The sequence below is a fragment of the Trachypithecus francoisi genome, unplaced genomic scaffold, assembly GCF_009764315.1.
Source record: "Trachypithecus francoisi isolate TF-2019V2 unplaced genomic scaffold, Tfra_2.0 Lachesis_group9, whole genome shotgun sequence".
NCBI classification, from domain to species: domain Eukaryota; kingdom Metazoa; phylum Chordata; class Mammalia; order Primates; family Cercopithecidae; genus Trachypithecus; species Trachypithecus francoisi.
This window is the reverse complement of record NW_022681474.1, coordinates 54,300,550-54,326,159: the sequence shown is the minus strand read 5'-3', so window position 1 is coordinate 54,326,159 and position 25,610 is coordinate 54,300,550. Positions and strand designations below refer to the sequence as shown.

The following is a 25,610-nucleotide window of genomic DNA, read 5'->3' as shown; positions in this document are numbered from 1 at the left end:
ACACACAGCAAAACCTTGGTGTTCTCTCCCTGACCCTACCTCATGACATATTTTCCTAACACCACCACTGCACTCTGGTTTTGTTTTAGCCCCACACAAGGTTTCCCAAGTGAAGAACAGAGAGAATTATGCTGAAGGCCAGTGTCCTCTCCTTGGGTCATAAAGGCTGACATCATCTGGGAGGCCAATGGGCAGGAGGCCCTGACATTGAGGTCTCCCTGGCTTACACTCCAAACCCAAGCTCGATATCTTCCTTCTAGATGTCCTTCTAGTACTATTGGAAGCTCTCTGAAGCCCCCCTCGACAGCTCTTCTCCATAAGAGCAGCTCCTGGGGACACAGGGTCCTATGGGCAGTAGCTCTTGGAAGTGACTGAAAGGAGTCCTAACAAGCCATTGGGTCTGCAGTGTAGCTTCTTGAGTCAGGGCCATTCCAGCATGGTTGCCTCACCTTGTGGTTTGACAGTATGCTAGCAGAGGCCAGAGTCTGGGCTAAGCCCCATCCTCCCAGCTTTGTAAGTTCTGGGACCTCAGGACACATACAGCTTCCCCCACCACAGCCCACCACAGCATGGAGAACATCAGACCCAAATGGAAGAGGACAAATGGTTCTCAGATGTCAGGAGGAAGAGTCATCCTGCACAGGGAAGCAGGTCGCACATGGCTGCAGCCAGCCAGGATCTAATGAAGTTGCAGTGGTTTGAGGCCTCCAGGATTCAGTATGGGAAGGAGGGGAAGGTGAGATGGGAGAGGGTTAACTGGCAAGGTCAACAAATTAAAAATCATCTATATATGTATCAGTCTATATATCTGTAAATTAAGCATGTTTACATTGAATCTCTACGAATTAATACATAAACAATTAAATATGTGTATGTATGGGTGTCCTCCTCTGTGTGTTAAAAGTACACATATCATGCAATTTTAGGAAATAAATGCAGGTTTGGAGGAATTAATAAAACTCCTTTCTAAGCAGGCAGGGTTGCTTAGACAGAGGGAAGCTGAGCTGAACAGAGCCTGAAGATACAACCTTTTCACCATCAAAGTTGGGAAACAGCTGAGAGGCGGATGAGCTAGGCAGTTGGAAATAAAAATATCACTGCTATTGTGACTTTCAAATGAGTCATGGCATGCCAGCATCCCTCTGCATCCTCTAGAGTCCCTGCAGCATCCATGCTGCAGTCCAAGCAGGAAGTAGGCATGGCCCAGGTAGAGTGCTGGTAGCAAAGAGGCAGAGAATTGGGGGTGGGGGTGGGGGTTGGGATAGGCCTTAGGGGAAGAGATGCCAAGACTTGCTGGTGGATCAATCTGTAAGGGAGGCAGAGGGAGTTCAGCACAACCCCAGGTTCGGGAGTCATTGGTTAGGATGTGGAGAGCCTGAGGAGCAATGGCCTTAGAGAGCTCTGCAACTGGGTCTTGGGTCTCCTAGGCTACTGGGGAGGCAAGGATGGGCTGCATTTGGAGAGAGTGAATCTCACCTTTCTACAGGTGTACAAACCCGCAAATCGGGGTTAAAAGCATGTGTCAACGATTATTCTAGAACGTGCTCTGGGATTTATGAGAGAAGATGGGGAGAGCCAGCTTGGAGGCTCCTTTCCCCTGAGATGGAGCATGCAGGTTGGCTGCTTAGATGGAGAGAGGCTGAACTGGGCAGACCCAAAGATGCAGGCAGAAGGGGTAGTGGCCTGTGATAGGAAGTCCATACAGGGCCAGGTCCAGGCTGTGACTGATTCTTTCCTTCTAAGTCATTTGTCTTAATCTCAGATTTGTCAAATTAATTAATCATCCTTCAAAGAATATGATTTTTCATGAGTACATTATCATCAGATGACAAATAAGTGGCACATCTCCCAGGCTGTGTATACAGGTGCAGAGAAGTCACTCAGGCCTTGAATGTCCCAGCCCCCCTTAGCAGCGTATCCTATGTCCCAGTGTCCACCGTCCTGGAATTTTAATGGACTCATGACTGTCTCTTCATTTGTGGCTCTGCTCTGTGCAGTACAGAGCAGTGGTAGACTACATGAGCTGTGTAACAAAATGCTGCTTTCTGAACTGGATAAATTATTTAATGGTGCTATGCCTCAGTTTCTACATCTGTACAATAGGCTAATGGTTGTACCTGCTCCATAGGATCTTTGTGAGAATTAAATGAGTAACGTGTGTAAAGTTCTTAGCACACTGACATGTAGTCAGCACTTGGTAAACATGAGCTATTACTTCTCATAGGTTTCAGGCAACTTTTACACAATTCCAAAATTCAAAGAAGGTGAGATTATGGAAGTTTTTGTTTCATTCTTAATTTACATATGTATATGTATAGTTTTTTGTTTGTTTTTTTGAGACAGGGTCTCAGTCTGTCACCTGGCTGGAGTTCGTTTTCACAATCACGATTCACTGCACCCTTGACCTCCCCAGGCTCAGGTGATCCTCCCACTTCATCTGTCTGACTCGCTGAGACTACAGGCGTGTGCCACTAATTTTTGTATGTGTTGTAGAAACAGGGTTTTATCATGTGGCCTAGGCTAGTCTCGAACTCCTGTGCTCAAGCAACCCTCCTGTCCTAACCTCCCAAACTGCTGGGATTGCAGGCATGAGCCACTGTGCCCAGCCTCGTTATGTATTTTTAAATAAAGTTTTTATTTTAGAGCAGTTTTAAACTCACCCAAAAGTTGGGAGCATAGTTGAGAGAGTTCTCGAATGCTCCACACCTGGCATCCCCTGTTATTAACATCTTGCATTGGTATGGCACATTTGTCACAATTTAATGAGCCAATATTGATACATTATTATTGACTAAAATCTACACATTATTTGCATTTCCTGTTTTTATCTAGTATCCTTTTTCCGGTCTAAGACCCCATCCAGACCACCGCATGACATTTAGTCACAGCATCGCCTTAGGCTCCTCTTGGTTGTGAAAATCTCTGAAGCTTTCCTTGATTTTGACGACCTTGACAGTTTTGAAGAACTCTGGTCAGGCATTTTGTAGATTGGTCCTCACTAAAGTCTGTCTATTTTTCTCATGAAGATAAATTTCTATTAAGCTAAATTTAACATAAAATTGATTGTAATTATACAAACACCAAGTGTTCACCAATCTTTATTATTGCTTACAAAATTAGCCAGATAACTGGCAAATCCCACTTAAGTTTGAACTGGGTAGGCTCAGTAAAGAGGAAAACTTTTTCTGTGTAAATAATGCAAAGCAGATGTTTCTAATGAGTGAGGGGCTGCTTTGGTTAGCATCACGCAATTACCATGTGCTTTAGGTAGCAACACAGTCCGAGAGAGCACCTGGGGCTCCATGCAAGGCAGGGTAGATTGGACACTGCTGTCTTTCCTTATCAAGAGATCACCAGTTGCCTGTGCTCACTCTGCGGATAGGAGCTCCTGGTAGTGTGCTCTGAGCTCTCCAGAGAGGTGGATCAGAGCTGCTCATTATTTATCTTAGCAAAAAAGGAATCATAAGGAAGCTTTTACAATGTGGTTCTGATTTTTATCCTGTTTCCCGAGTTTAATTCAGGAGATTGCAACAAATTGTGAGTCAAGCACAGCTGCTGACTGGCAAAAAAGAAATTGAAACCAGGTCCAAGAATCACCCCAAACATGTTCTGATGGGGTATTTGCAGCCAGCAGCAAGCGCTCTGCTACCGACTCACTCCATGGGGCAGTATTTTGTGGACTTCTTCCCATAGCATCCAGAGGATGGGGCTGTGGATGGCACTCCTCTCCCCTCCGTCAGCCTTCTGAGGTCTGCTCTCATTGATGGCTCCTGCTCCTCCTGTCAGGCCTTGACCTGGGGTCCTTCCATCTGGATGGAAGTGGCACTGACGAACATAAAGAAACAGTCTGTCTCAAAAGGAAAATAAGACACAATGGAACAGGAGAAAACCTCAGAGGATGGCGGCAAGCACCTGTTATACCCTACGGATACTTTACTCATATAAATTATATCTGCACTCGTAGCCTAGCTTTTGTAGACACAGCTGCATGCACTCTGCCAACTCACCATGATGGTCAGCGTGCCCCTTCATGGATGGAATCACTCCTTCTCACAGTTAAGAGTGTGGACTGTAATCCAGCTGGCTAAGGTCTAATTCCTCCTGGCCTATTGCTTACTATCTGTGCGTGACCCCTGACATATGACTCAACTTCATCTTTGTTTTCTTATTTGTAGTGACGATGATGGCCCTAGAGGGTTGCTATGACTTCCCAAAGAGTTATTGCACATAAAACACTTGGGGTAGTGTCCAAAATGTGTAGGTGCTCTATAAATGTTCCCTCTTCTAAAGTACGGTATGAGACACCATGGGAAAAAACACAGAAGACATAGATGTGGCCTTAACAGAGGAAAGCACAGGCAAACGGGGTAAGTGAGTGCTGCTTTTGAAGTGTGAACAGGGTGCTGTTTGATCCCAGGAAAAAGAGAAAATCACAGTGGCCAGCAGAGCAACATCTCTGTCCGGACGCAAAGGAGTTTGTTGGTCAGAAAAGCAGACAGGGCATCTGGCATCTGGTAGGGTATCTGGCACCTGGCATGCCAATGCCTGGAGGCATGAAATCATGTGGCAAGCCGGAATGGGTAAGGACATTGCTGTGTGCAGTGCTGCGACTGAGTAGAAGGAGGGTCAGGAAGTCTATGGGGACAAACAAGGTGCTCACGTGTTCAGTCATTTGGTTGTCTGGATTTTGTGAAATCAGTTTTCTCTTTCACAAAGCGAGTTGCAGAAAGACAATAGGCAATTCTGTGAAATGGAAGTTGTGAGATGCGGAGGGAAGATCCAGGAGTTCCAGTGCTCATTTAATAGGTGTTCTAGGAGGAGGGAACACACAGAGCAAAAAAAGGACAGATCAGACAAGAGAACACAATTCACCAGAGCTGCTAAAAGACACTAGACCTTGGCTTCATAGGAAGGATCTGGTGAGTAATTGGCCCTTAAAAGAAAAGAAATAGGTGAGCTCCACATTTATTTAGATCGACTCCTGAGGACCCATTCCCATTTATACTGCATATAGGACAAGAGAGTTGAAGCAGGATGTGACAATCTTACTGTGCTAGGAAGACAGAGGTTGGGGCTTGAAGCCATCACAGTGGCTAGAATTTAGGGGAGCAATCCCAGAAAGGAAGTAACTTTTGATTTTGGAAGAGACCCCAACCCTGTTTCAAAATTCCCCTTAAATTGATGGCTGACTCCTAAACTAGGCATGCACAGAGTGAAATGCCAAGGGGCTTAATGGAAAACAACAGCTGGAAGACTTAAAAAGAGCTGAGCAGAGATTTCAGCAGCTGTCCTGCCATTGAGAGATAAAGTTTGAAGTTTAAATTCTGCCAAAGTATTAATAGAAGGACTTAGTGTGACGCTTAATTGTATGTATCAAGTTGGCTGGGCCACGGTGCCCAGATATTTGGTCGAACATTATTTTGGATGTGTCTGTGAGGGTGTTTGTGAATGAGATTCACATTTAAGTTGGTGGACTTTGAGTCCACCAGAATCTAAGAAAACATAGAACAAGCAGATTGCCCTCCATAACTTGGCTGGGACTCATCTAATTATCTGAAGGTACGGACAAAGCAAAGCCCGAGCAGGAGGACTTCTGCAGCCTGTGGCCTTCAGGCTGGAACTGCAACCTCAGCTCTTCCTGGGTCTCTAGCCTGCTGGCCCAAACTGCATGTTGTACTTGCCAACTTCATAATTGTGTGAGCGAATTCCTTAAAATAAACCTCTTTATACACACACACACACACACACACACAAACACATCTCATTGGTTCTGTTTCTCTGGAGAACCCTAATATACTTGGTAAGCACAGCTTGCTTCCCATGAAAACCAAGACTAGCGGTTGTGCTCTAGGACCAGAGACAGAACTGAAATAGACCCAGCCAACACAGCCTGAAACCAGGATTCTCTAGAATCAAGGTAACTTACCAGTGATGTCACTTGCCAGACTAATGATTTGTGCCCAGGCTTTAATTTTAAAGGTACTGAAAGACCACACAGAGAGCTCATGTCATTGAAGGAATAATTTATTACAGTACTTACATTTCCTAAGAGAAAAGGACAGAGACCACAGGGAGGAAGCACCAGGTTGGTCAAGAGGCAGAAAGAGCTAGAGAAAAGCATGGCCCAGAGCCTTTATTGAGCTTTCCATGGGAAAAGCAAGGCAGCAAAGAGGAAGCAACTTAGTACTGGCTAGTGTGGATAGGGTTGGTGGGCTCTAGTCTCCAGTTGTCTGAGAGACTGGCCCTGGGTAATTTAGGGCAGGGCAAATACTGGCTTGTGTGAGAGTTAGGTAAAGAAGGTGGTTGGGGCACACACTCAGGATTAAGGAGAAAGTTTGGGATAAATTTTTTTTTTTTTTTCGGAGATGGAGTCTCACTCTGTCACCCAGGCTGCACCCAGGGTTCAAGCAATTCTCATGCAGGTGCATGCCACCACTCCCAGCTAATTTTTGTATTTTTAGTAGAGAGGGGGTTTCATCGTGTTGGCCAGGCAGACCTCAAGTGATCCGCCTGCCTCGGCCTCCCAAATTGCTGGGATTAGAGGTATGAGCCACCGTGCCCAGCCGGTGATAAGATGTTTTAGGCACGTAGGGAAATTGGACTGCAGGGCAGGTATATACAACAGTAGCTGTTAGTTTGGCCCTGTAATTAATTGATGCTTAGTAGACAAATACAGAATCTAAGAAAACATAGAACAACTAAACGTCAACACTCTTCAAAGGAAGATAACAGAATCCAGGGTTTCTATAATGTATCATCCACAATGTTTAAAGGAACAATACCAGGCAATCAAAGAAGCACGAAAACATGACTCTTCATAAGAGAAAACAGACAATAGAAGTAAACCCATGATAATCCAGATGTTGAAATTAGCAGTCAAGGACTTAAACAATTATTATAAATATATATATTTTTTCAGGTAAAATGAACAGAAAGGTGAATAGGCAAATGGAAAGTATAAAAGAGTGACATCGAATTATTAGACTTTAAAAATGCTATCTCTAGCCCAGGTCTTTGCACTTGCTGTTTCTGCTAACTGGAAAGCTTTTTCTCCAGATTCTCAAATGACAGATCACTCTCTCCACTCAATGTTCTTCCCCAACATCATTCTGCAGGGAGACCTCTCCTGAGAACACTTCTTTAGTTGTATATTCGCTTACCATGCTATATTTATCATGAGGGCACTTATTGCCACTGGCATTATGTTACATATTTATGCTTCTATCCATCTATTTTTTTCATCCTCCACAGTAATGCCAGCTTCTTTAGGACTAGGATTTTGTCTTTTTCACTGTCAGGATAGTGCTGGGCAGAAAGTAGGTGCTTAGTAAACATTTGTTGCTATTCCATTAAAAATATCCAAATAGCATAAGCAACCATAAAAAATATTTTTATAGAAATAATTTGAACATCCAGATAAAATGCATTATTTTCTTCCCAAATTTAAATGACTATGTTTGCTCAAAAAGAAGTTGGGCCTGGATGTGGTGATTCACACCTGAAATCCTAGCACTTTGGGAGGCCAAAGAGGGCAGATGACCTGAGGTCAGGAGTTCAAGACCAGCCTGGCCAACATGGTGAAACCCTGTCTCTACTAAAAATACAAAATTAGCTGGGCATGGTGGTGCGCACCTGTAATCCTAGCTGCTTGGGAAGCTGAAGCAGGAGACTCACTTGAACCCAGGAGGCAGAGGTTACAGTGAGCTGAGATTGTACCACTGTACTCCAGCCTGGGCAACAAGAACAAAACTCCGTCTCAAACAAAAACAAAAACAAAAACAAACAAACAAACAAAAGACCAAAAAAAGAGATTGGGAAACTAGTTAGGATAATTACCATAGGTAGTTACTGCCTAAATCTTCATCACTGAATCTCTATCAATTCACTGTCCCGCTAACAATCTAAAGCAATATGCTTTCCCACATGCTCACCAATGCTTTTTGCCTTTTAAATATTTTGCTATTTTTTTCTTAATTGAAATCATTTGCAGTGATTTACTCAGTCTTTTGTTGCATGCCATTTCTAGTTTTTTGTTACTGTAAAACACATGTAACAAAAATTCTTGTGTATATTATTTTGGCACAGACACAAGAATTTTTCTAGGGGCAGATAGAATTTTTACTCCTAAAACTGCAGTTTGCATGTGGCATGCCCAGTGTGAAAGAAGTCTGAGCATTAGTGTTACTGGGGAGCCTGGTCTCCAGGGCTTCTGGAGCACTGACATTGGAACAGAAGCACATTCCTCTCTGGCCTCTTTGAGTTTACACCTCAGGTTAGGCTCTGATTGTGCCAAGCTGGTCTTGGAGACAGAGAAGTCAGAGCTGCTTCTGTGGGTGAACTTGGCTGAGAGAGTCCCCAGATAGGAGAGCAACATAGACAGAATGAACTATGAGACCAGAAAGGCAAACAGGGTAGCAAGGTGGTGAAAACAAGCTAAGACTAGAGATCAAAGCCAGCTCAGTGTCTGAGTGAAGTGAAGGTGGGGGATGCTGCGACCACAGCCATAGGCACAGGCATATGTTAGGCTCAGGGGTCCGTGGGTGTTGAGAGAGTCAGCGGGGGAGAGCCAAGGTGCATTCATTGCTCTTCTCTTTCTTGGGAGTAACTCGCTTAGAGATGGCTTTTATCCCCACTACCTGGGTGAACAGATATGGAACCAGCCTTCAATCAGGATAGGAATCTCTAGGAGCAACAGCAGGCACTGAATCCAGAAACTCTTAGCTCTCCATGGTGGTCATGGATCTACTATGGCTCAGCCCTGAGGAGTGAGCAAAGCTGTAGACAAACACATGCAGGGTTTTATGCCCCTGAACCCTAGGGCACTCCTCCTAAAAAAAAGCCCAAGACCACTGACACCACTTCCTAGGGAAGGAATTGGGCAGAAGAGCTGTTTGGCAGGAAGGGGATCTGCCTTCAAAAAGAGTTTCCATAAGTTCCAAGAGAGTAAAGCTTTGTAGAAAGAAAATAATGTCCAAAGAGGGATTGTTTGGGGAAGTTTTGCCACTTAAAACCCTCAATAGCCCTTCAAGGAAAGATAGATTCCAGCCGGGAAGGGCATGAGATGATCTTAGGCAAGCTAAATGCACCTTCTTTCAGTGACTTTCTAAATGGGCATGGTAATGACTCACCCAACATTAGGGAAGAGATGGTAAAAAGGGGAGGAAGAAAAGAACAAAATGAGAGGGTAGTGACAGGAGGTGACTTTGACACCTGGAACCTGCAGGCGGGGGCAGGTCATATTCTCAGACATCACCTGGGGGCTCAAAGGGAGCCCCTCTTCCACTGCCCCATTCTGAGTGGGTAGCCTGTGCTGTCATCTGAAAGCCGTGAGGGAGAACATTGCAAGGTCATATTTAGGCCCAGGCCAGTTGAGAAAACTTGTGGGTGTACTGTAACTTCTAAGCTTCAGCGATTGTCCACAGAACCCGTGAGGCATTCTGTCACCCAAAAGGAAACATCTCCTCAATTAACGATAATTTACAATATATGCTTAGCATTTCGCTGGCACAGTTTGAAATAACCACTGTAGACCTGCATTCACCTTTGCAGGATGGAGACATGGTAATACCAAGTCTGGGCTCACACTGGTTCTTTATGGGGCTCTGCTGCTTAGAGGAATTGATGTCTGGTGGTGACTGGAAGAGCTGTGGGCTGGGGCAGGTGTCCTGGGCTGGGGAGGGCAGAGGGAGGCACTGGGAGGGCTCAGGTGGGAATGAATGAGGATCTGGCTTGCTGGGATGGAAAAAGCCTGCACTCTGTAGATGGACATGGGCCTTTGGCTTCGACGCCTGCTGCACAACTCAGCAGCTCTGTGACCTTGGAGCAAATTTACCCAGAAAATTTGCTGGGTAAGAGGGGTTCAAAAATCATCTGCTTCAGAACTGTCATACTTGATGATGTAATGAAATTACCACCCCATTTAGAAAGTCACTGAAAGGGAACGGTTTAGCCTGCCTGTGGCAAGTCATGTCCATCCTGGCTGGAATCCATGTATTCTTGAAGGCATAAGTGCTCTGCACCTGGTTGGTGGTAGGTAAATGCTGACTGTTTTCTGTTCTACAACCATGGGGCTAAGAAGACAGTTCTGGGTGGGCCATCCCTCCCAGCAGGTGGAACAGCTAATTCAGGTCTCAAGTGTCTGAAGCCTCAGTCATACCCAACTTCCCCCAAAAGGGTTGGAATTCTTGGCCACACTCCCTGGGGCAGTCCCCATAGCTGGAGAGGCTGCCCTGGCCTCCCCCACAGACCCTCTCCAGCCAAGCCCGCTCCTAGGGTATCTCATCCTGAAGCCAGGCCTGGAGCTTGCTTGCCCAGCTGGCTTTGATCAGGCTCACTCTGAGCCACATGTCACTGTCTTCATCTGTTATTGTTTATGTTTCCTTGCAAACAAATGTCACATCTTTCCCAGGAGCCTCTTCCCAGCCAGTTAGGTTTTAACCCCTTGTGGTCAGAGGCAGGTTTCCACTCCTCAGCCTAGCCCCTTTTCTGCACCCAGTGAATGGAATGCTTTGGGACCCAAAGGCTAATGTCCATTCAAGGGATCCAGGCTGAGAGACCTGTCCAGGGGACTGGCACGGAGCATCTTAGGACAGAGTGGCCAGGAGTCATGGGGCTTTGTAAAATCTTGCTGTGGGCCTATACGTTTTTTCCAGCCTCATTTAACCTTTAAATAAAGCCAGAAGTAATTTATTGCTTATTTGCTTACACAATTATCATAGAAACATATTAACAAAAGGATGGGAATCTCTTTTTCATACAAAGAAATGTTTCTAAGGCTTGTCATGTAAAATTTCAGACTTTACGTGTGTGTATGTATACATGCATGCATGTTCTAGGTTTTATATAACTGGGATTATTTGGTACATGCTTTTAATCATAATATTGTGAACAGATTTTCCCATGTGCTTTATTCACTACATTGCATTCCATTGTTTAATTGCTCCATAATTTACTTAACCTAGGAGTTCTCCAACTCTAGCAGGCACTAGAATCAATCCAGGGAAGGCTGATTGAAACACAGACTACCAGGCCTCACTGCAGAGTTTCCCAACCAGCAGATCTGCCTGCTGTGGGGACTGGGAATTTGCATCTGTAACAAGTTTCCAGGTGAGGACGATGCAACCAAACCAACTTAGCCTAACCTCCACCTCAGGCACTTAGGTTGCCTCTGAGTTCACTCTCATACACAATGCTGTGTTGAACGTGGCTGATGAAAACGGGCTAATAAAGGCACACTTTTAATTTATTAAGGGGTCAGTTTCTAGAGGTAAGATTGTCAAGACAGATGGTACCATAGGTTTAAAGTTTTTGCTACCTATTGCCAGAACATTAGTTTCAATTTATTTTTCCAACAGGGGACACCAGTTCTTGACCTCATGTTGATTTAATTCTTGTTTTTCTAATGAGAAGTGCCCACCACATCTAGCTAATGTCACTGAGAAAGATAGGTTCCCACTCTTAGAGCTGTGTGAACCCAGGAAGCCCCCTCATCTGTTTGAGGCTCAGTTTCTTCATTTATTAAAGGGGAAAGAACACTGCTTTGCCCGCCTGTCTGGGCTGTAGTGAGAACCATGAAATGATGATGCAGCACCCTTCCTAAATTGCGACTTGTATTCTGAAAGATCAAAATAAACACTGCTGTATCAACTAAGACAGACACCAAGGTTAAGGAAACAAAGTTGCCTACAGGTTAGGGTTCAGGGCCTGGCTGGCATGGGTAAAGTCTATATTCCTATGGCTCCAAACTCCCTAACAATGGCACTATCAGACCCCTCCCAAGTCTGATTTACAACCCAGTCACTACAACTCTGATTGGGCAGAGGATGCCCATACCAACATTCTTTCTTGATAAGCAATTGCAGACCTTAAGCCATTTTCAGCAGCTTACAGAGGCTGTGCACAAATTGTCTTTGTGTCTTATGGTTCACCTTTTGTCATAAAAAGCCAAATTCTACCTTCTTTTAATGCTAAAACCCTGCCCCAAAGTGAACTTGGGATGTATGTGACATACATGCTTACCCACTGTGCATGCACTTGACTCTCCTCAAAAATATGTACAGCTTTCCCCCCAAACCTGCTGCATACATAGGATACCAGTCTTGTGAGCCGTAAAACCCAAACTACCCTTCCCGTCTTCGAAGAGACAGGATCTTGGTACTTGCCAGAGACTGTCTCTTTACAGTTCACCAACTGCTATCACCAATAAGGATCTCCTTTTCACTATTTAGTGATCCTGGTGGTCTTTTAGATGACAGACTCATGTACAGGTGGGAGGGTTCTGAGTATTTCCCTGACCAATTAATATGAAGCCCATATGGTGGGAGCTGTTCTAGAAAGTTAGCATTATTGGGGAAAAGGTTGCTTGAGGGCTTATCTGCACAGCCACAACTGTTGGCTCAGGTCATCGCTTATGGGAACTCCCAGTAGTGTGATGGTAAGTATTCAACCACTTGCTCCTGGTCGGGGAGGGGTTAGCCCCTGGTTTTAGCCTTTGCTTATTACCACGGGGTAAATACTCCCACCAAGACCTCTAACAAGCTGCCACTGTGTCTTAAAATATAGTAAAATAATTAGGAATTGGAGTGTTTGAGTATTTATTACTTTCATGTTTAATATAATTTATTTAATTATAAGTTTACACTATTTTTAATTTTGATAATGGCTGTGTTTAACAACTGGCTTGCAAAGTTCTTGAAAGATTTAACAACTGGTTCTCATTAGCAAGTACCAGCTGGCCCCAGCACACTACTAGATACCCCTCTTGGCCATAAACTCATTAAAAATGCAAGTCACTATGTCATTCTTGTGGAGGAAAGGTTACACTGGTTGTATTGACTTTCATTTTTTACATGTGATTGAGGGCTACACATTGATAATCTGAGTTAGTTGGATTCCAAATGTTTGACACTTATATTTTAAAATAGTCCTAGGCTTCCCAAGGATTGAACTTTGGGGTCCTGCTAAGACATCTGGTGCTCACACCACGCAGCCAAACTCTCCAACACACATCTCCCATGGAGACAGGCCTTGCAACATAGGGGAAGCAGGCTTTGTTTCCAGAAGCTCATCAATGAGGTCTTGAGAGATCAGTTTCCAGTTGCTGCTATTCTGCCTTTTAATTTTCTTAGTTTGGCTTTATTGTGATCGATTTAATTTGCTGTGGGTTCGGTGGTGGAACCTACTGTGTTGCTGCTCCTGATTGCATCACTGCCTTTTGTGGCCTGAAATTTCCCAAGAAGCCAACTTGAATATGTGAATTCATTGTGGTTCAGATAAGAGCAATTTACACCGCTTTCACTAAGGCAGGTAAATAATAGAAAAAAATAACCTTTTGGTTTGTTTGGTGATATTTTACTGTAATGTATCATGACCTGTGAATTTGTGCTATATAAATAGCTTAATAGATGCTGTTTCCAATAAAGTAAGAAGCATTTGCTGAGTTATCTTCAAAACAGGAAATTATTTCAAAAACATGAATCGAAATTTAAATATGCAGATGCCTATAGTCCTGTCTTGCAAAAATAATTCATATTTTCTCCCTTCTCATTTTTGTCATATTTGTTGAATTCCTGAGAGCCAGGGTGGATTTGGGAGAGTTTCTGAGGAGAGCTGCCTTTCCCTTAGAAGGGAGTCCCGGCTGACTGCCTGTTTCACACCATGGCTGGCAGATCCCTTTCCTCCCTGGACATGGATGGCCATGGTACTTGCTAGTCAGGTGGGAGCTACACTGCTTGGCCATCTCTGGCCACTCCCTGTTGTGCTGCAGATGTGCCAGCTCAGTTCTGCTCCACTAAAGTTATTGCCTCTGAATGTGAGATAGTCACGCGAACATGCTGGTACCTGGAGCAGTGGAGGATTGTTTGAACCAGTCCTTCATATTTGAGCAAAGCTCACAGGCCTAGAGCAAATCTTACAGGCCTAGGGTGTGGTGTGTGTGTGTGTGTGTGTGTGTGTTTGTGTTTGTGTGTGTTGGGGGTGGGGAGGTGTGGTGGGGATGGCACATGGGGTGTTGGAAACCAATGCCCCAGCCAATGTTCAGTCAGTCTCACTGCACTGCAGGGGGCGTGATTGAATGGACTTCTTTCCCTCTGGCTGCTAAGCCTTGGCCTGGGGCCTTTCTTGGAAAGTTTCCTGTGGGAATTTGATATGGCCTGATCCAACCTTCCCAGAAGTTCTCCACCCTATGCATACTTTATTCCAGGAGGGCCAGGGATCCATTCAAGACTTTGGGTACTGTGCGGCAGAAGGGACAGTTGCTGGCCTCCTCGGGACACTGGGATCATCCATTAAACAATTGCATCATCTTTCTGCAGGACAGGCTGGGAAGAAGTATCTTCAACCATGCCTTTGAAATAGCTATTCTAATTGTGGGGATTAAAATAAATCATCCCAGTTCTGCTCAGGAGTTATCTGTGAACGTATTTGCTGCTTTCCAGTCACAGACATCCATTAGTCTTGGATGTGGGCTAAAAGGAACATGGAATCAAGCACAGCACACTTTGACATCAACATGACTCACTGTTGGCCTCTGGGTCCTGGGGTCTCACCCTCACACACTTAGACATCAAGGTGACTCACTGCCGGCCTCTGGGTCCCACAGTCTCACCCTTCAAGTCAGAGCTGTGCGCTATACTGCAGGAAAGTTGGCTCAGTAGAAGACAGGAATGGTTCCTGAGGGCTGTGTCCAGCGTGGCCTGTGGTCAGCCCATTTTGGACATAGAGGGAAGACCCCTTTCCCTAGAGCTCCCACCGTGGCTCTCCAAGAACACACACAGGACGTGGCCAGTGCTGGAATCCTGTGGGATTCTAGGCTCCTGAGTCACGTGCATGGCATCCAGCAAGGAGTCTTTCCTCTCAGCTGAAGCTGCCCTTCCAAGGAAGTGTGCATTGGAAGAAGACGCTTCTGCATTCAGCAACCATGTTGAGCATTCACAGCCCTGCTGGGCCAGAGCTGAGCAAAATGCAGCAGGCTCTGGGCCAGGTGGGGCTCTAGGGCCTGGAGTACAGCCATGCCACACCTGAGGACCCAGCCCCAGGGACCGGCTCCCTCCTGGTTCCCTGATGAGAGGGAAGGCCTAGGCTATTTGTGTGGGCACCCTGAGGTGAAGGCCAAAACCCGAGACAGCGCCAAACAAACCCGCCAAACGAGCAGCCTGTTATTATGTCTAAAGAAAAACAAAAGCAAAACTGCCTTTCCCATGTGCTTGGGGGAGCTGAAGAAGAGTCCTCTGGATTACATTTCCCTGTGCCTGAGCTGAGCCTTCTGTGGTCCACTGACTCACTTCTTTTAAAATAGTTACAAGAAGCAACAGAAAATGAACTCAAAAGATGGTACTTCCCTACTCCACTTCTCAGTTTGTCTGATAGCTTTTGGCACTTTCTCTGCAGCCCAAGCACAGGATGAGGTCATCCCTAAGCCCTGAGGACTGACCTTCACAGGGAAGAATTCCCACTCTGAACACCACCAACCTCACTCCATGCAAACCTGCTGTGCAGCGTCTGGGCAGCTTCCCGCTTCTCCCCGGCCCTCGGGTGTTAAATCTGATAATAGGAGAACTTTGGGAGGGTAGCAAGGCACCTGCCCCACTAGAGCAGCCACACTTTCAGTGTGGAGAGAAGGGCAGGAGCAGTGCCCACTTGCAACACCTTTACACAGTGGCTCTAGCCACAGAAATGCCATGATTAAGATCAAAGCACCACCCCTTGGCAGGGTGGACAGACTATTTCTGGACTCCCAAGGACCCCAGAATGAATGATGTGATTCTCCCCACAGCCCAGATCGGGACACAAGCCAAGCTCTGGAATTCGAAGTGAAGAGAGACACAGCCTCTCAGCTTCCTGCTGTGGCCGCTTTGTTTCCTGTTAGCCTCCTCAGCTGGGAAAAACAGAGGCTGGGAAGAGTAGGTTTTGGAAGAAAAGACTAGAAAATATTCCAGGCCTCTTGGATGAGGCTTAGGACTCGCATGCAATGTGTGCAACGAACTGGCCAGGAGTCAGAGCTCCAAGAAAGTGCTGCGTTGGTCCTTTTGGGGGTTTGCACACCAGCCCTGTTGGCTGCAGCAGTGAGGCGTGGAGGTTCCTGGCAAGGATGGAAAACCCACTGGAGAGCTGCAGGGAGATGGGTGGGAGCCATGTGTGGGTGGTCTCAGCTGAGCATCTGCATGGAGCAAGCAGAGCGGCTGGGGCAGAGGCTCTTCCCATAGATGGAAGCAGCCCAGAGGCCACGTGAGTGAGGAGCACAATCGCTCACCATCGGAGGGGCTTCACTCCAAACTAGCCCCAGGGAAGTAGCCCACAGGAAACATCAGAGCAACCTGGCCTTGCAGCCCTGCCCCCAGGCCTGAGATGGAGGCCGCTTCTCCCCTAGCTCTCCCACCCAAGACTCATCGAACCCCTCTGAATTGCCAAGCTCCCTATCTCTAAGGGGAGTTCACAGTGTATAATTTTTCAAAGGATTAGGAAGAACGTTTATAGGTTGTGGGGAAAGAAAGACCTGACTCAGGGACTTTGGAAAACATTGGGCCCCAAATTGTAAAGCTTTTGTCTTTACAAAAGTAACTGTATGTAAACACTGCAATCTAGTAAATTGTTTCCTATGGGGTAAGGATGGGAACCATCCTCCCAAGTTGTCCTGGGAAAACCACAGGGCTCGCCTGGCCCCTAGGTTTCCCTGACTGAGCCAGGAAGATGCACAGAGCACAGATACTGGTCAACGAACTAGCTCATTAGAACATATTTAAACATTATAGGGAAAATCAAAGTCCATTGAATTACCATGGCCTGTAACAAATTGCCCCAGAAACTAGTGTATGAAACACCTTTTCTTATGCTCACAGTTTCTGTGGGTGGGGAATTCCAACAGTGCACAGAGGGGAGGGCTTGTCTCTGCCTTGTAATGTCTTGGACCCAGCTGGAAGACTTGATGTCTGGGAAGCAAAATTATCTGAAGGTGTCTTCACTCACACACTGGTGGTTGATTGAGACCTTTGCTGGGGCTGCTGTCTGGAATACATCTATGTGGCCCCTCCATGGGGCCTAGGCTTCCTCATAACCTAGTGACTGAGTCTAAAGGAGAGGGGAGACAGAACCAGGAGGAAATCACATCTTTTATGACTTGGCACTAACAGTCACAAAACATCACTCCTGTGCATTCTGTTGATAGAGGCAGTTACCAAATCCACCCTAGTTTAGGAAGAGGGACTCTGTCATGCTATCAGAAGAACTTGTGGGTTGTGATATAGACAGGTGTGGCCATGTTTGGAAAATTCAGTTTCACACAGCCCCACCTAATCTTTCTCCTCTTTCTTGAGGTCAATGTTGTTTTCTCTTGGCTGTGATCATTTTCAGATCTCCTCTACGCCTTTTGATACATAGACAATATAGATTTGGTCAGTGCTTTTGGGAGAGTGTGTTTAATTTTTACACAAGTGGGGCCATCTATGTATTCTATGTATCTTGTGTTTTCATTAAACATGAATTCACTTATCAGTATGTATAGATCTCTTTCTTTTATTGTGGTGTAGTATTCTACAGTCTGGTTATGTTGTAGTTTGTTTATTTGATGGATCTTAGGAATGTCTCCTGTCTTTATTTCTATTATATACAATGCTGCAATAAATATTTCTTTAGGTGCTGTTTTATGCACATAGCACATAATGTGACTGTTCCCTAGGAAAGAGATGATAGATGATAGTAAACTGCCTCGGAAGCACCTGCCCACTTTTAGTTTTAATGGGTACCACCAAACTTTTTGAGAAAGGTAAGGTACACTGTTCCAATAGAGAATAAAAGTGTTCATTTCCTTACGTCCTCACCAGCACTGGGTATTGTCATCTTTTTAACTCTTGCCTATCTCATGGGTGAAAAATGCTATACTGTATACCACACATTTTTAAGTTGTAGCTCCATTATTACAGTAGGACTCAACGTCTTCTTAAATGTTTATCAGCCATCTGTATTTCTTCCCCTGGAAACTGCTTGCTCATTTGCTTTTTTTTCCAGTTCCACTGAAAAGCAGAGGAATGCAAATTAAAACAGTGTGTTTTTTAAAGCAGTGAAATTAGAAAAGATGACAAAGATTCTCAATGCTTGTGAAGATTAATATTGTTTAAGTTGAGAAAAAACACCTTGTAATTATAAATGTTAACATATTTTCTTTCTACACATTTTTCATTAAAACATAAGCTCTGAATCATTATGAAAATATTCTTAATTGTTTTATATGAAGTGAGACCAAAGTTGATTCAAAAAAAATAGCGAGTATAATTTTTCAGCATCATTTGTTGGCTGAGTCTCCTTTCCTCTCAGACTTGCTGTTTACTTTGCCGCTTAACAGTTCTCCATGATGTCATCTCTCTCTGAACTGCCTTCCATCCCCCAATGACCTATTTATTTTCTGTGCTGGCTGCCTCCTCTTGTTTTTGTAAGTCAAGTCTTTGTATTTATTTGTTAAAAAAGGATGCACTTACACTATTTCCTCTTTTAGCCAGGGGACATAGTCTCCTATTTAGGTCAGGTGTGACTTTCATGGCTCAGTAGAGCACCGTGGTGTCTTCCTCCACACAGTGGCCTCACATTCTAGAGAGAAGGATATTCCTAGGTGCTGGGTGTGTGTGGGGATGTTGGTGTTGCTTGTGGAATATTGGGATTATTTTTAATCCAGCACCTAATTGAACTGTTTAGTATTTGGGATTCAAAGGAATAAAGTTGATGAGACTGACCAAGGGTGGGAAAAGATTAGCCACAGAGGGAAGTGGTAAGAAGCTTGTTGGAGGAAATGAGTGAAGTGCTAGGATGTTACAGAGCAGAGAGATGGCAGGTGAACATTTTATCAGGCTGATTGAGACTGAAGCATGGTTTGTGCAAATGGAGAAGTAAGAGGCAACTCCCAGAGTCCTAGTTGGAGAGAACCAGCCACCTTGGAACTGCAGAGATCAGGGAGCACAGAGGAGGCAGCTCCCAGAGGGAGTAATGCCTTTGTCAGCCCAACGTGTTCATCAGCTGTTTACTCATTGTTTCCTGAGTGTTTGTTAATATGTAAAACATTGTTCTAGACACTAGAGATATAATGAGATGGAAGGAATGGGGGAAGTCCCTACCCTCCTAAGCTTACATCTAAGGAGGAGAAGACAGATACAGGTAAACCCATGAGATACACACACAGACATTATATAGAGCCTAGGGTGGTAAACGCTATCATGGAAAAATAAAGCAGGGTAAGGTGACAGAGAGCTGTGGGGCCAAAGAAGGCTCTTTTCCTGGGGGTGCCAGGCAGGCTCCTCTGACCAGGTGATGTTTCAGAGGAGACCGGAAGGAGAGGGAACCACACAGGAAACTAGGGGAGAGCCTGGAACAGGCACAAGGAAGAGCAAGTATGAGAGCCCAGAGCCCGTGAAGGGAGGATGCCGGACGCGTCCGGGAGCAGTGAAATGTCTGGAGTCACAGGAACTGAGCAAGGGATTGAGTAGAGGAGAGTGGAGGAGTGGGGTTGTGGAGGGCTGAGGAGCCTAAACAAAGTCAGTGTGGGGACTTGGGACAGGGGAGAGAAGGAGAGGTTTTCCACATTGGGAAGCAGGGTCATATGATGTTGGCTGATGACTGTATGTATGTGAGCCTATGTATGGTTAATTAATCTGGCATGAGTTTGTGTGCATGTATGTGTGTGTGGTTAAGTAAATACGTGTGTGAATTTGTATGTGTGAACATGTTATGTGTCTATGTGAACACATGTACATATGTTTATGTTACTGTGTGTGCCACATGTATTACAGTGTATATGTCTATCTGAGTGATCATGTATGTGTTTCTTTGTGTGTGAGTGACATAGTTTGGACATGTGTCCCCTTCAAATCTCATGTTGAAATTTGATATCCAATGTGAGAGGTGGGCCTAGTGGGAGGTGTTTGGGTCACGGGGACAAATCCCTCATGAAGGGCTCAGTGCCATCCTCGTGGTAACGAGTTCTCAATCTTAGTTCCGTCAGAACTGAGTGTTGAAAAGAGTCTGTCACTTCCTCCATTCTCTCTTCCTTCCCCTCTTACCCATGTGATTCAAACACACCTGCTCCCCTTCCCCATCTGCTGAGAATGGAAGCTTCCTAAGGCCCTCACCAGAAGCAGATGCTGGCACTATGCTTCGTGTACAGGCTGCAGAAACATGAGCCCAACACACTTCTTTCTTTCATAAATCACCCAGCATCAGGTATCCCTTTGTAAGCCACACAAGTGGACTGAGACAGCGGTTCCATGCATGCTTAAGTGTGTACAAGTGTCTCTGTGTCTCTGTGTTTGTGTTTTTATGTGTGTCTAAGTAGTTAAGAGTATGTGTGTTTTGTGTTTGTGCATGTCCAGATAATACACAAGACTGAAAAGGTCCCATGGGGAAATGAGAACATGTTGGGAAGCCTCTCCTGGTATACAGGCTCAGGCTCTGCCCTTGCCATGGTCACAGAACAGACCAGTGCCATCGATGAGGTCACACAGTAGAGCTAGGATCTTAGCGACCATGGGGAGCTCAGTGTCCACTCTGGCTGGGGCCAGCTGGACGGCTTCAGTACAGCCCCAGCCAACTCTCATTGAACAGCTGGAGCACTGAGACCCTGGGCACTCATTTCAAATCATGAAACGCCACTTCACGGAACACAGGGGAGAACAGTCACCCACCGATGGGACCACCCTCAACTTGGCCAGCCCTGATTCCACTGAGGAGAGTGTGGAAGTGTTCTGGCCAGGTAGGTCAAAAGAAAGGCCTGGAAGGTCAGCCAGCTGTGCTCCCTGGGAAGGAAGCCCTGATGGAAAGGGACAGTGCCAGGTCGCCTCCTGATACTGTTATCAAATGGTTGTGTTGACCATAAACGTAGATGTGGAGGGAAAGGAAATTGATATTTATGGGACACTTGGTATGACTGAGGCTGTTGTGAGTATATAAGGTGTTTTCAGGGGATATGAGGATGAAAATGTAAAATATTTATAATTATGTATTTATTTTAATGTGCATTTGAGAAAACAACACGTCAAATTCAGCAGCGAAATAAAAAATTCCTTTATAACAAAATGATGAAAGTTAATCTAGATCATCAATTTGAAGACCACTGGGATGTGTCTGTGGGCAGCATCTAAGTGTCACACCAGCTCTGGGGGCCCAATGGCTCCACCACTCATTCAAACTCCGTGCCTCTGTTTCCTACTCTGTTGAATGGGAATCCTAAAAATATAATTTCTTAGGGTTGTTTTGAATATTAAAGGAGCTAACACTTGGCAAGCACTTCTGTGGTGAGAGGGACACAGTAAGTGTTGAAGGAGATGGTGAGATGGTCCCCTCTGGGGAAGGTGAAGACAGGTCACAAATGTTGAAGAGGACGGTGGGTCTGGGTGGCTTGGCCAAGGCACTTTGCATGTGTTGTTTTTTAAATGGGCTTCATTGAGGTGTCTTTTATGCACACAGACTTCAGCAATTTTAAATGCACAATTTAAAGAAGTTTGGCACATGTACATTTGTGGAACCATCAACACAATCATGGTAAAGAAGATTTTCAGAACTCCTAAAAGTCCCCTTGTGCCTTATTATGGTCAGTCTCCCCTCGCCCCATCTCCAGCTCTGGGCAACTACTGAGCTGTTCTCTGTTCCTAAAAATTTGCCTTTTCTAGAATGTCATCTGAATAAAATCATATGCTACATGGCCTCTTTTTTTCTTTTTGTTCACATTCTCTCATGACTACACAGCCTTTTTAATTAGCTTCTTTTATTTAGCCTAATGCATTCAGGATTCATCCGTATTGTTGCACGTCTCAGTGGTTCATGGATTTAACAGGTTGCATCATATGGATGCACCTCAGTCTGCTTACCTATTCCGCAGCGGATGGTCTTTTGCTCGGTGATTAATGCATTATTTGATCCTTATCATCATATCCCTAATGTGTATATAACTGTTATTCACCATTTAATGGTCTTTCTCAGTTGAGTCAAGGATTTGGTGATTGCATTCATGCATTATTCAATCATTACGGCACCCTATGAGGTAGGTATTATCACCAGCTTCATTTTATCAGGATATGGGCAGAGGGGGCGGTGTTTGCCCAAGAGCTCCCAGAGCCTGTACCCTTTCAGAGTCTGCGGCTCCTGAAGGTAGATGTGGCATTGATCCCTGGGGGGGCACTGATGACAATGTCCTTCTGCTTCTCAGGGACTATACAGAGAGAAGGGTCGTCCCCACGGCCACGGCCTGCCATTCCCCGGGAAGAGGGCCTCTACTTCTCTGCCAGGGCCCAGGGGATGCTGGTGTGGAGCAGCTCCCCATCCTCAGAGTCCTCCGAGTACCAGTCCTACTCCCAGTACCAGTCGTGCTGCTCCTGCATGTGCGACGAGGACAGCGCTGCTCTGCAGAGTGTGTGTGCCTTCTATACGCACGTGCAGACCGTGCAGGGTGTGGCGGTGGCCTGGGAGACCGAGACTGGCTTCGAACCGGTCAGCCGGAAGCCCCGCATCCATGAAGCCCAGTTCATCAAGAGGCAGAGGCAGAACGGCTCCTCCTTCGAGATGGCTTCCAACACCGATCTGTGCTGGGACTTGGAAGCCTGCAAGAGCAACTGCAGCCCCGAGCCCGAGGATACAGAGCTGCTGGAGTGCTGTCTGCAGGAGTTGCGAGCACCCCCGGACTGGCTGGTCACCACCAACTACGGGCTGCGCTGCGTGGCCTGCTGCCGGGTCTTCCCCTCCCTGGATGCTCTGCTGGAGCACGCCCAGCATGGCATCCGGGAGGGCTTCAGCTGCCAGATCTTTTTTGAGGAGATGCTGGAGAGAAGGCGGGCTCAGGGCCAAGCACATGACCAACAGCTGGAGGAGGAGCAGAGTCCTTCAGACAACAGTGAATGTTCCCGGCCCCAGGGTGAGGTGCTCCCAGCACAGCAGCAGGAGAAGCAGTGAGCTGGAGGGGAGATACTCACCCCTGCCCTCACCTCCAGTGCCTGGGACTGCTCCTTCCCCAGCCAGCAGTATCAGAGCCACTTAGGGCAGTGAGAGAGGGCCAGGATCGGGAGGAAGGAAAGGCATGGGGTGTAGAGCAGCCAGGGCCAGGAGACTGGAAGGAGCCCCCTTCCTGTCCTGGGCACAGCATCTCCACCAGGGTCCATTTCAAAATCCAAACCCAAACAAGAGGGCTTTGAGTGTTTCTGATGGCGGGCACAACATCTGAAACCCACAAACGCATGGCCAGAGGGATTTCTATTTTTGCTGGTGCATCAGGCAGGTCCACACTTGCTAAGTAGATGTGGGTCACAGGACAGCCAACTGCAAATGACTCTTCAGCCCTATTTTTTTCACTGTTACGAATCTGTCATATGCCCTAGTTCTATGTCTTATGTTATTGGGATTAAACTTGAATAACACAAAATTGAATGCAGTGAATAATTGAGTGAACATGCTGTCATATTGGACACATGGGAAGTTGCCATTTCCATAGGTTACAAACTAGCACAAACACCAGGAGACAGGCAGCTTCTCAAGGTAGAGCAGGAGGCTGGGGATGTCCTTCCTACCTATGAGTTCGTCTATGTCAACTACACATTTTTAAGAGTTACCACGAAATTCATCTTCACCCTTCTCCCTGTCTCAGAGGTCTGCATTCATTCAAGAAAAATTAATTGTGGTCCACTGTGTGTTTGACATGCTGATGGAAGACATGCTCCAGCCTCTGTTGCTTCCAGTGAGAGACAGAATGGGCAATTGCAAGGCAAAGGGATGAATGCCATCAAGGAGGTCTGGGGAGCCTAGATGAGGGGCCCCAAGTTCAAGCTGTTTGATCAGGAGAAAGAACTTTCCAGAAAAGGTGATGCTCCCAGGGGCTTAAAGGAAAGGCTAGACCAGGGTTCCTCAATCAGCACTGTTGATCCTGCATGCTAATTATTTGTTGCGGGGGCTGTCCTGTCTGCTGCAAGATGTTTACTGGCCTCCCTGGCCTCTACCCATCCGAAGCCAGCAGCATTCCCTGTCCCACAGTTGCGACAATCACAAATGTCTTCAGACATTAACAGATGTTCCCTAGGGACAAAATCACCCCAGGCTGAGAACTACTGAGCTAGACAAGAACAAGGCCATGAGGAGAAAAAACAGACATGATACATTTGGGGAACTGCTAGCCACTTGATCTGGCTGGAATGCTGGGGGTATTTGTCTCTCATATAGTTTATAAAGATGTGCCAGGCACTGAAGTGGACATGGGGAATAAGTGAATAAAGGGAACAAGGCAAACGTGGATGCTGCTCCGTGGAGCTTATAGCCTGAAGGCATGCATATAAAATAATTATGAAAGTTTCCATTTCATGACTTAAAGGGTCCTGTGTGGCTGGGCCTTTGCTACTTTCTCCACACCATCTCTTAGCATTCTGTGCCTCACTCACTGTGCTCCAACCACATGGGCCCCTTTCTGTCCTTAAAGGATTCAGGTGTTCGTGCTTCAGGGCCTTTGCCCTTGCTGTCTCCCCTAAGTGGAATGCACCATTTTCTGTCTCTTTTCTGGCTGTCCCTTTGCTCATCTTTGAGGTTGCAGGTTAAATATCTCTTTTTCAGAGGGTCTTTTCCCAATCATGCTGCTGCAACATATGCTTCATTCTAAATGTGGATGGTTTTAAGAGGTGACATGGTCAGATTTATGTTTTAAAAATCTCACTCCATGGTGTGTGGGATATAGATTGGGAAAGCAGCAAAAGAAGAAAATGAGAAGTGGAGAGATCAATTAGGAGGCTGTTGAGGAAGTCCAGGCCAGGAATGGTGGTGACTTGGACCAGGCTGTCCCAAGCCAAGAGGGAGAAGAGTGGATGCCTTCAAGACTTATTTGGGGAATAGAATTCAAAGGCCTTGGGGAAGAGTGCATGTCAGGGTAGAAGAAATGGGTTTGTCATGGTGGATTCCTAGGTTTCTAGGAGGAGCAAATGTGGGTGGCTGTGCATTAACTGATATGGGGAAATTTGGAGGGTGATTTCAGTATGAGTGTGTGTGTGAGCGAGCGTGTTTGTGTGTGAGCATGCATGTCTGTGTTGGACATGCATATCAGCATGTGTCTGCTTGTAGACATACAGGCATAAGTGCTGGGAGGCAGATGACAGAGGTGAGTTGAGACATGGTCAGTTCTAAATGCTAATGGCGCATCTGAGCAGAGATGTTGAGTGGGAAGTTCATGTTATTTAGAAGATAAATCTAGATTGGAAATGTAAATGAGAAAGTTAACTGCAAATAAATGGTACTATACTGAAAAACCACAACAGTGGATGGATGACACTAACTAGGGTGCAGGGGTAGAGTTAGGGTGTGCCTTGTGAAGTAGGGAGGAATGGAGTGAGAGCATTTCTTAGGAATTTTCTTCAAAGTCAACAAAAATAAGAAAAGATAATTTTCAGGAGGGTAAGCAGTGTCGAATGCTAGGGAGAGTTGGAGTGAGCTGAAGGCACAGCATTATTTCATTTGACGCACGAGCTTGCTGACAGTTCTGATGAGAGCAGTCTCAGCAGCTGAGAAGGGCAGAGGTCAGACAGGCACTGGTCAGCAGCAGACACAAAATAAACTGCTGGAGGTAAGCATTGGACATCTCTGCAGGCAAGTCTGTTTAGAAAGGAAAGCAA

General features: G+C 45.8%; 1 protein-coding gene across 1 annotated transcript; it reads left to right on the top strand.

Annotated features, from left to right (window-relative positions):
• Positions 1–20,491: 20,491 nt before the first annotated feature.
• On the top strand, positions 20,492–23,402 carry FAM170B (family with sequence similarity 170 member B). Its single transcript, XM_033209244.1, has 2 exons — positions 20,492–20,728; positions 22,181–23,402. Exons 1-2 carry the CDS (start codon positions 20,617–20,619, stop codon positions 22,918–22,920), a joined length of 852 nt encoding a protein of 283 aa, XP_033065135.1. The 5' UTR covers positions 20,492–20,616; the 3' UTR covers positions 22,921–23,402.
• The last annotated feature ends 2,208 nt before the right edge of the window (positions 23,403–25,610 follow it).

What these genes read in the sequence shown, in the direction of transcription:
- FAM170B (XM_033209244.1), top strand. Translation starts at nt 20,617, where the DNA reads ATGAAACGCCACTTCACGGAACACAGGGGAGAACAGTCACCCACCGAT. An exon ending in TGTGGAAGTGTTCTGGCCAG is followed by an intron (nt 20,729 to 22,180) that starts GTAGGTCAAAAG and finishes TCTGCTTCTCAG; the next exon opens with GGACTATACAGAGAGAAGGG.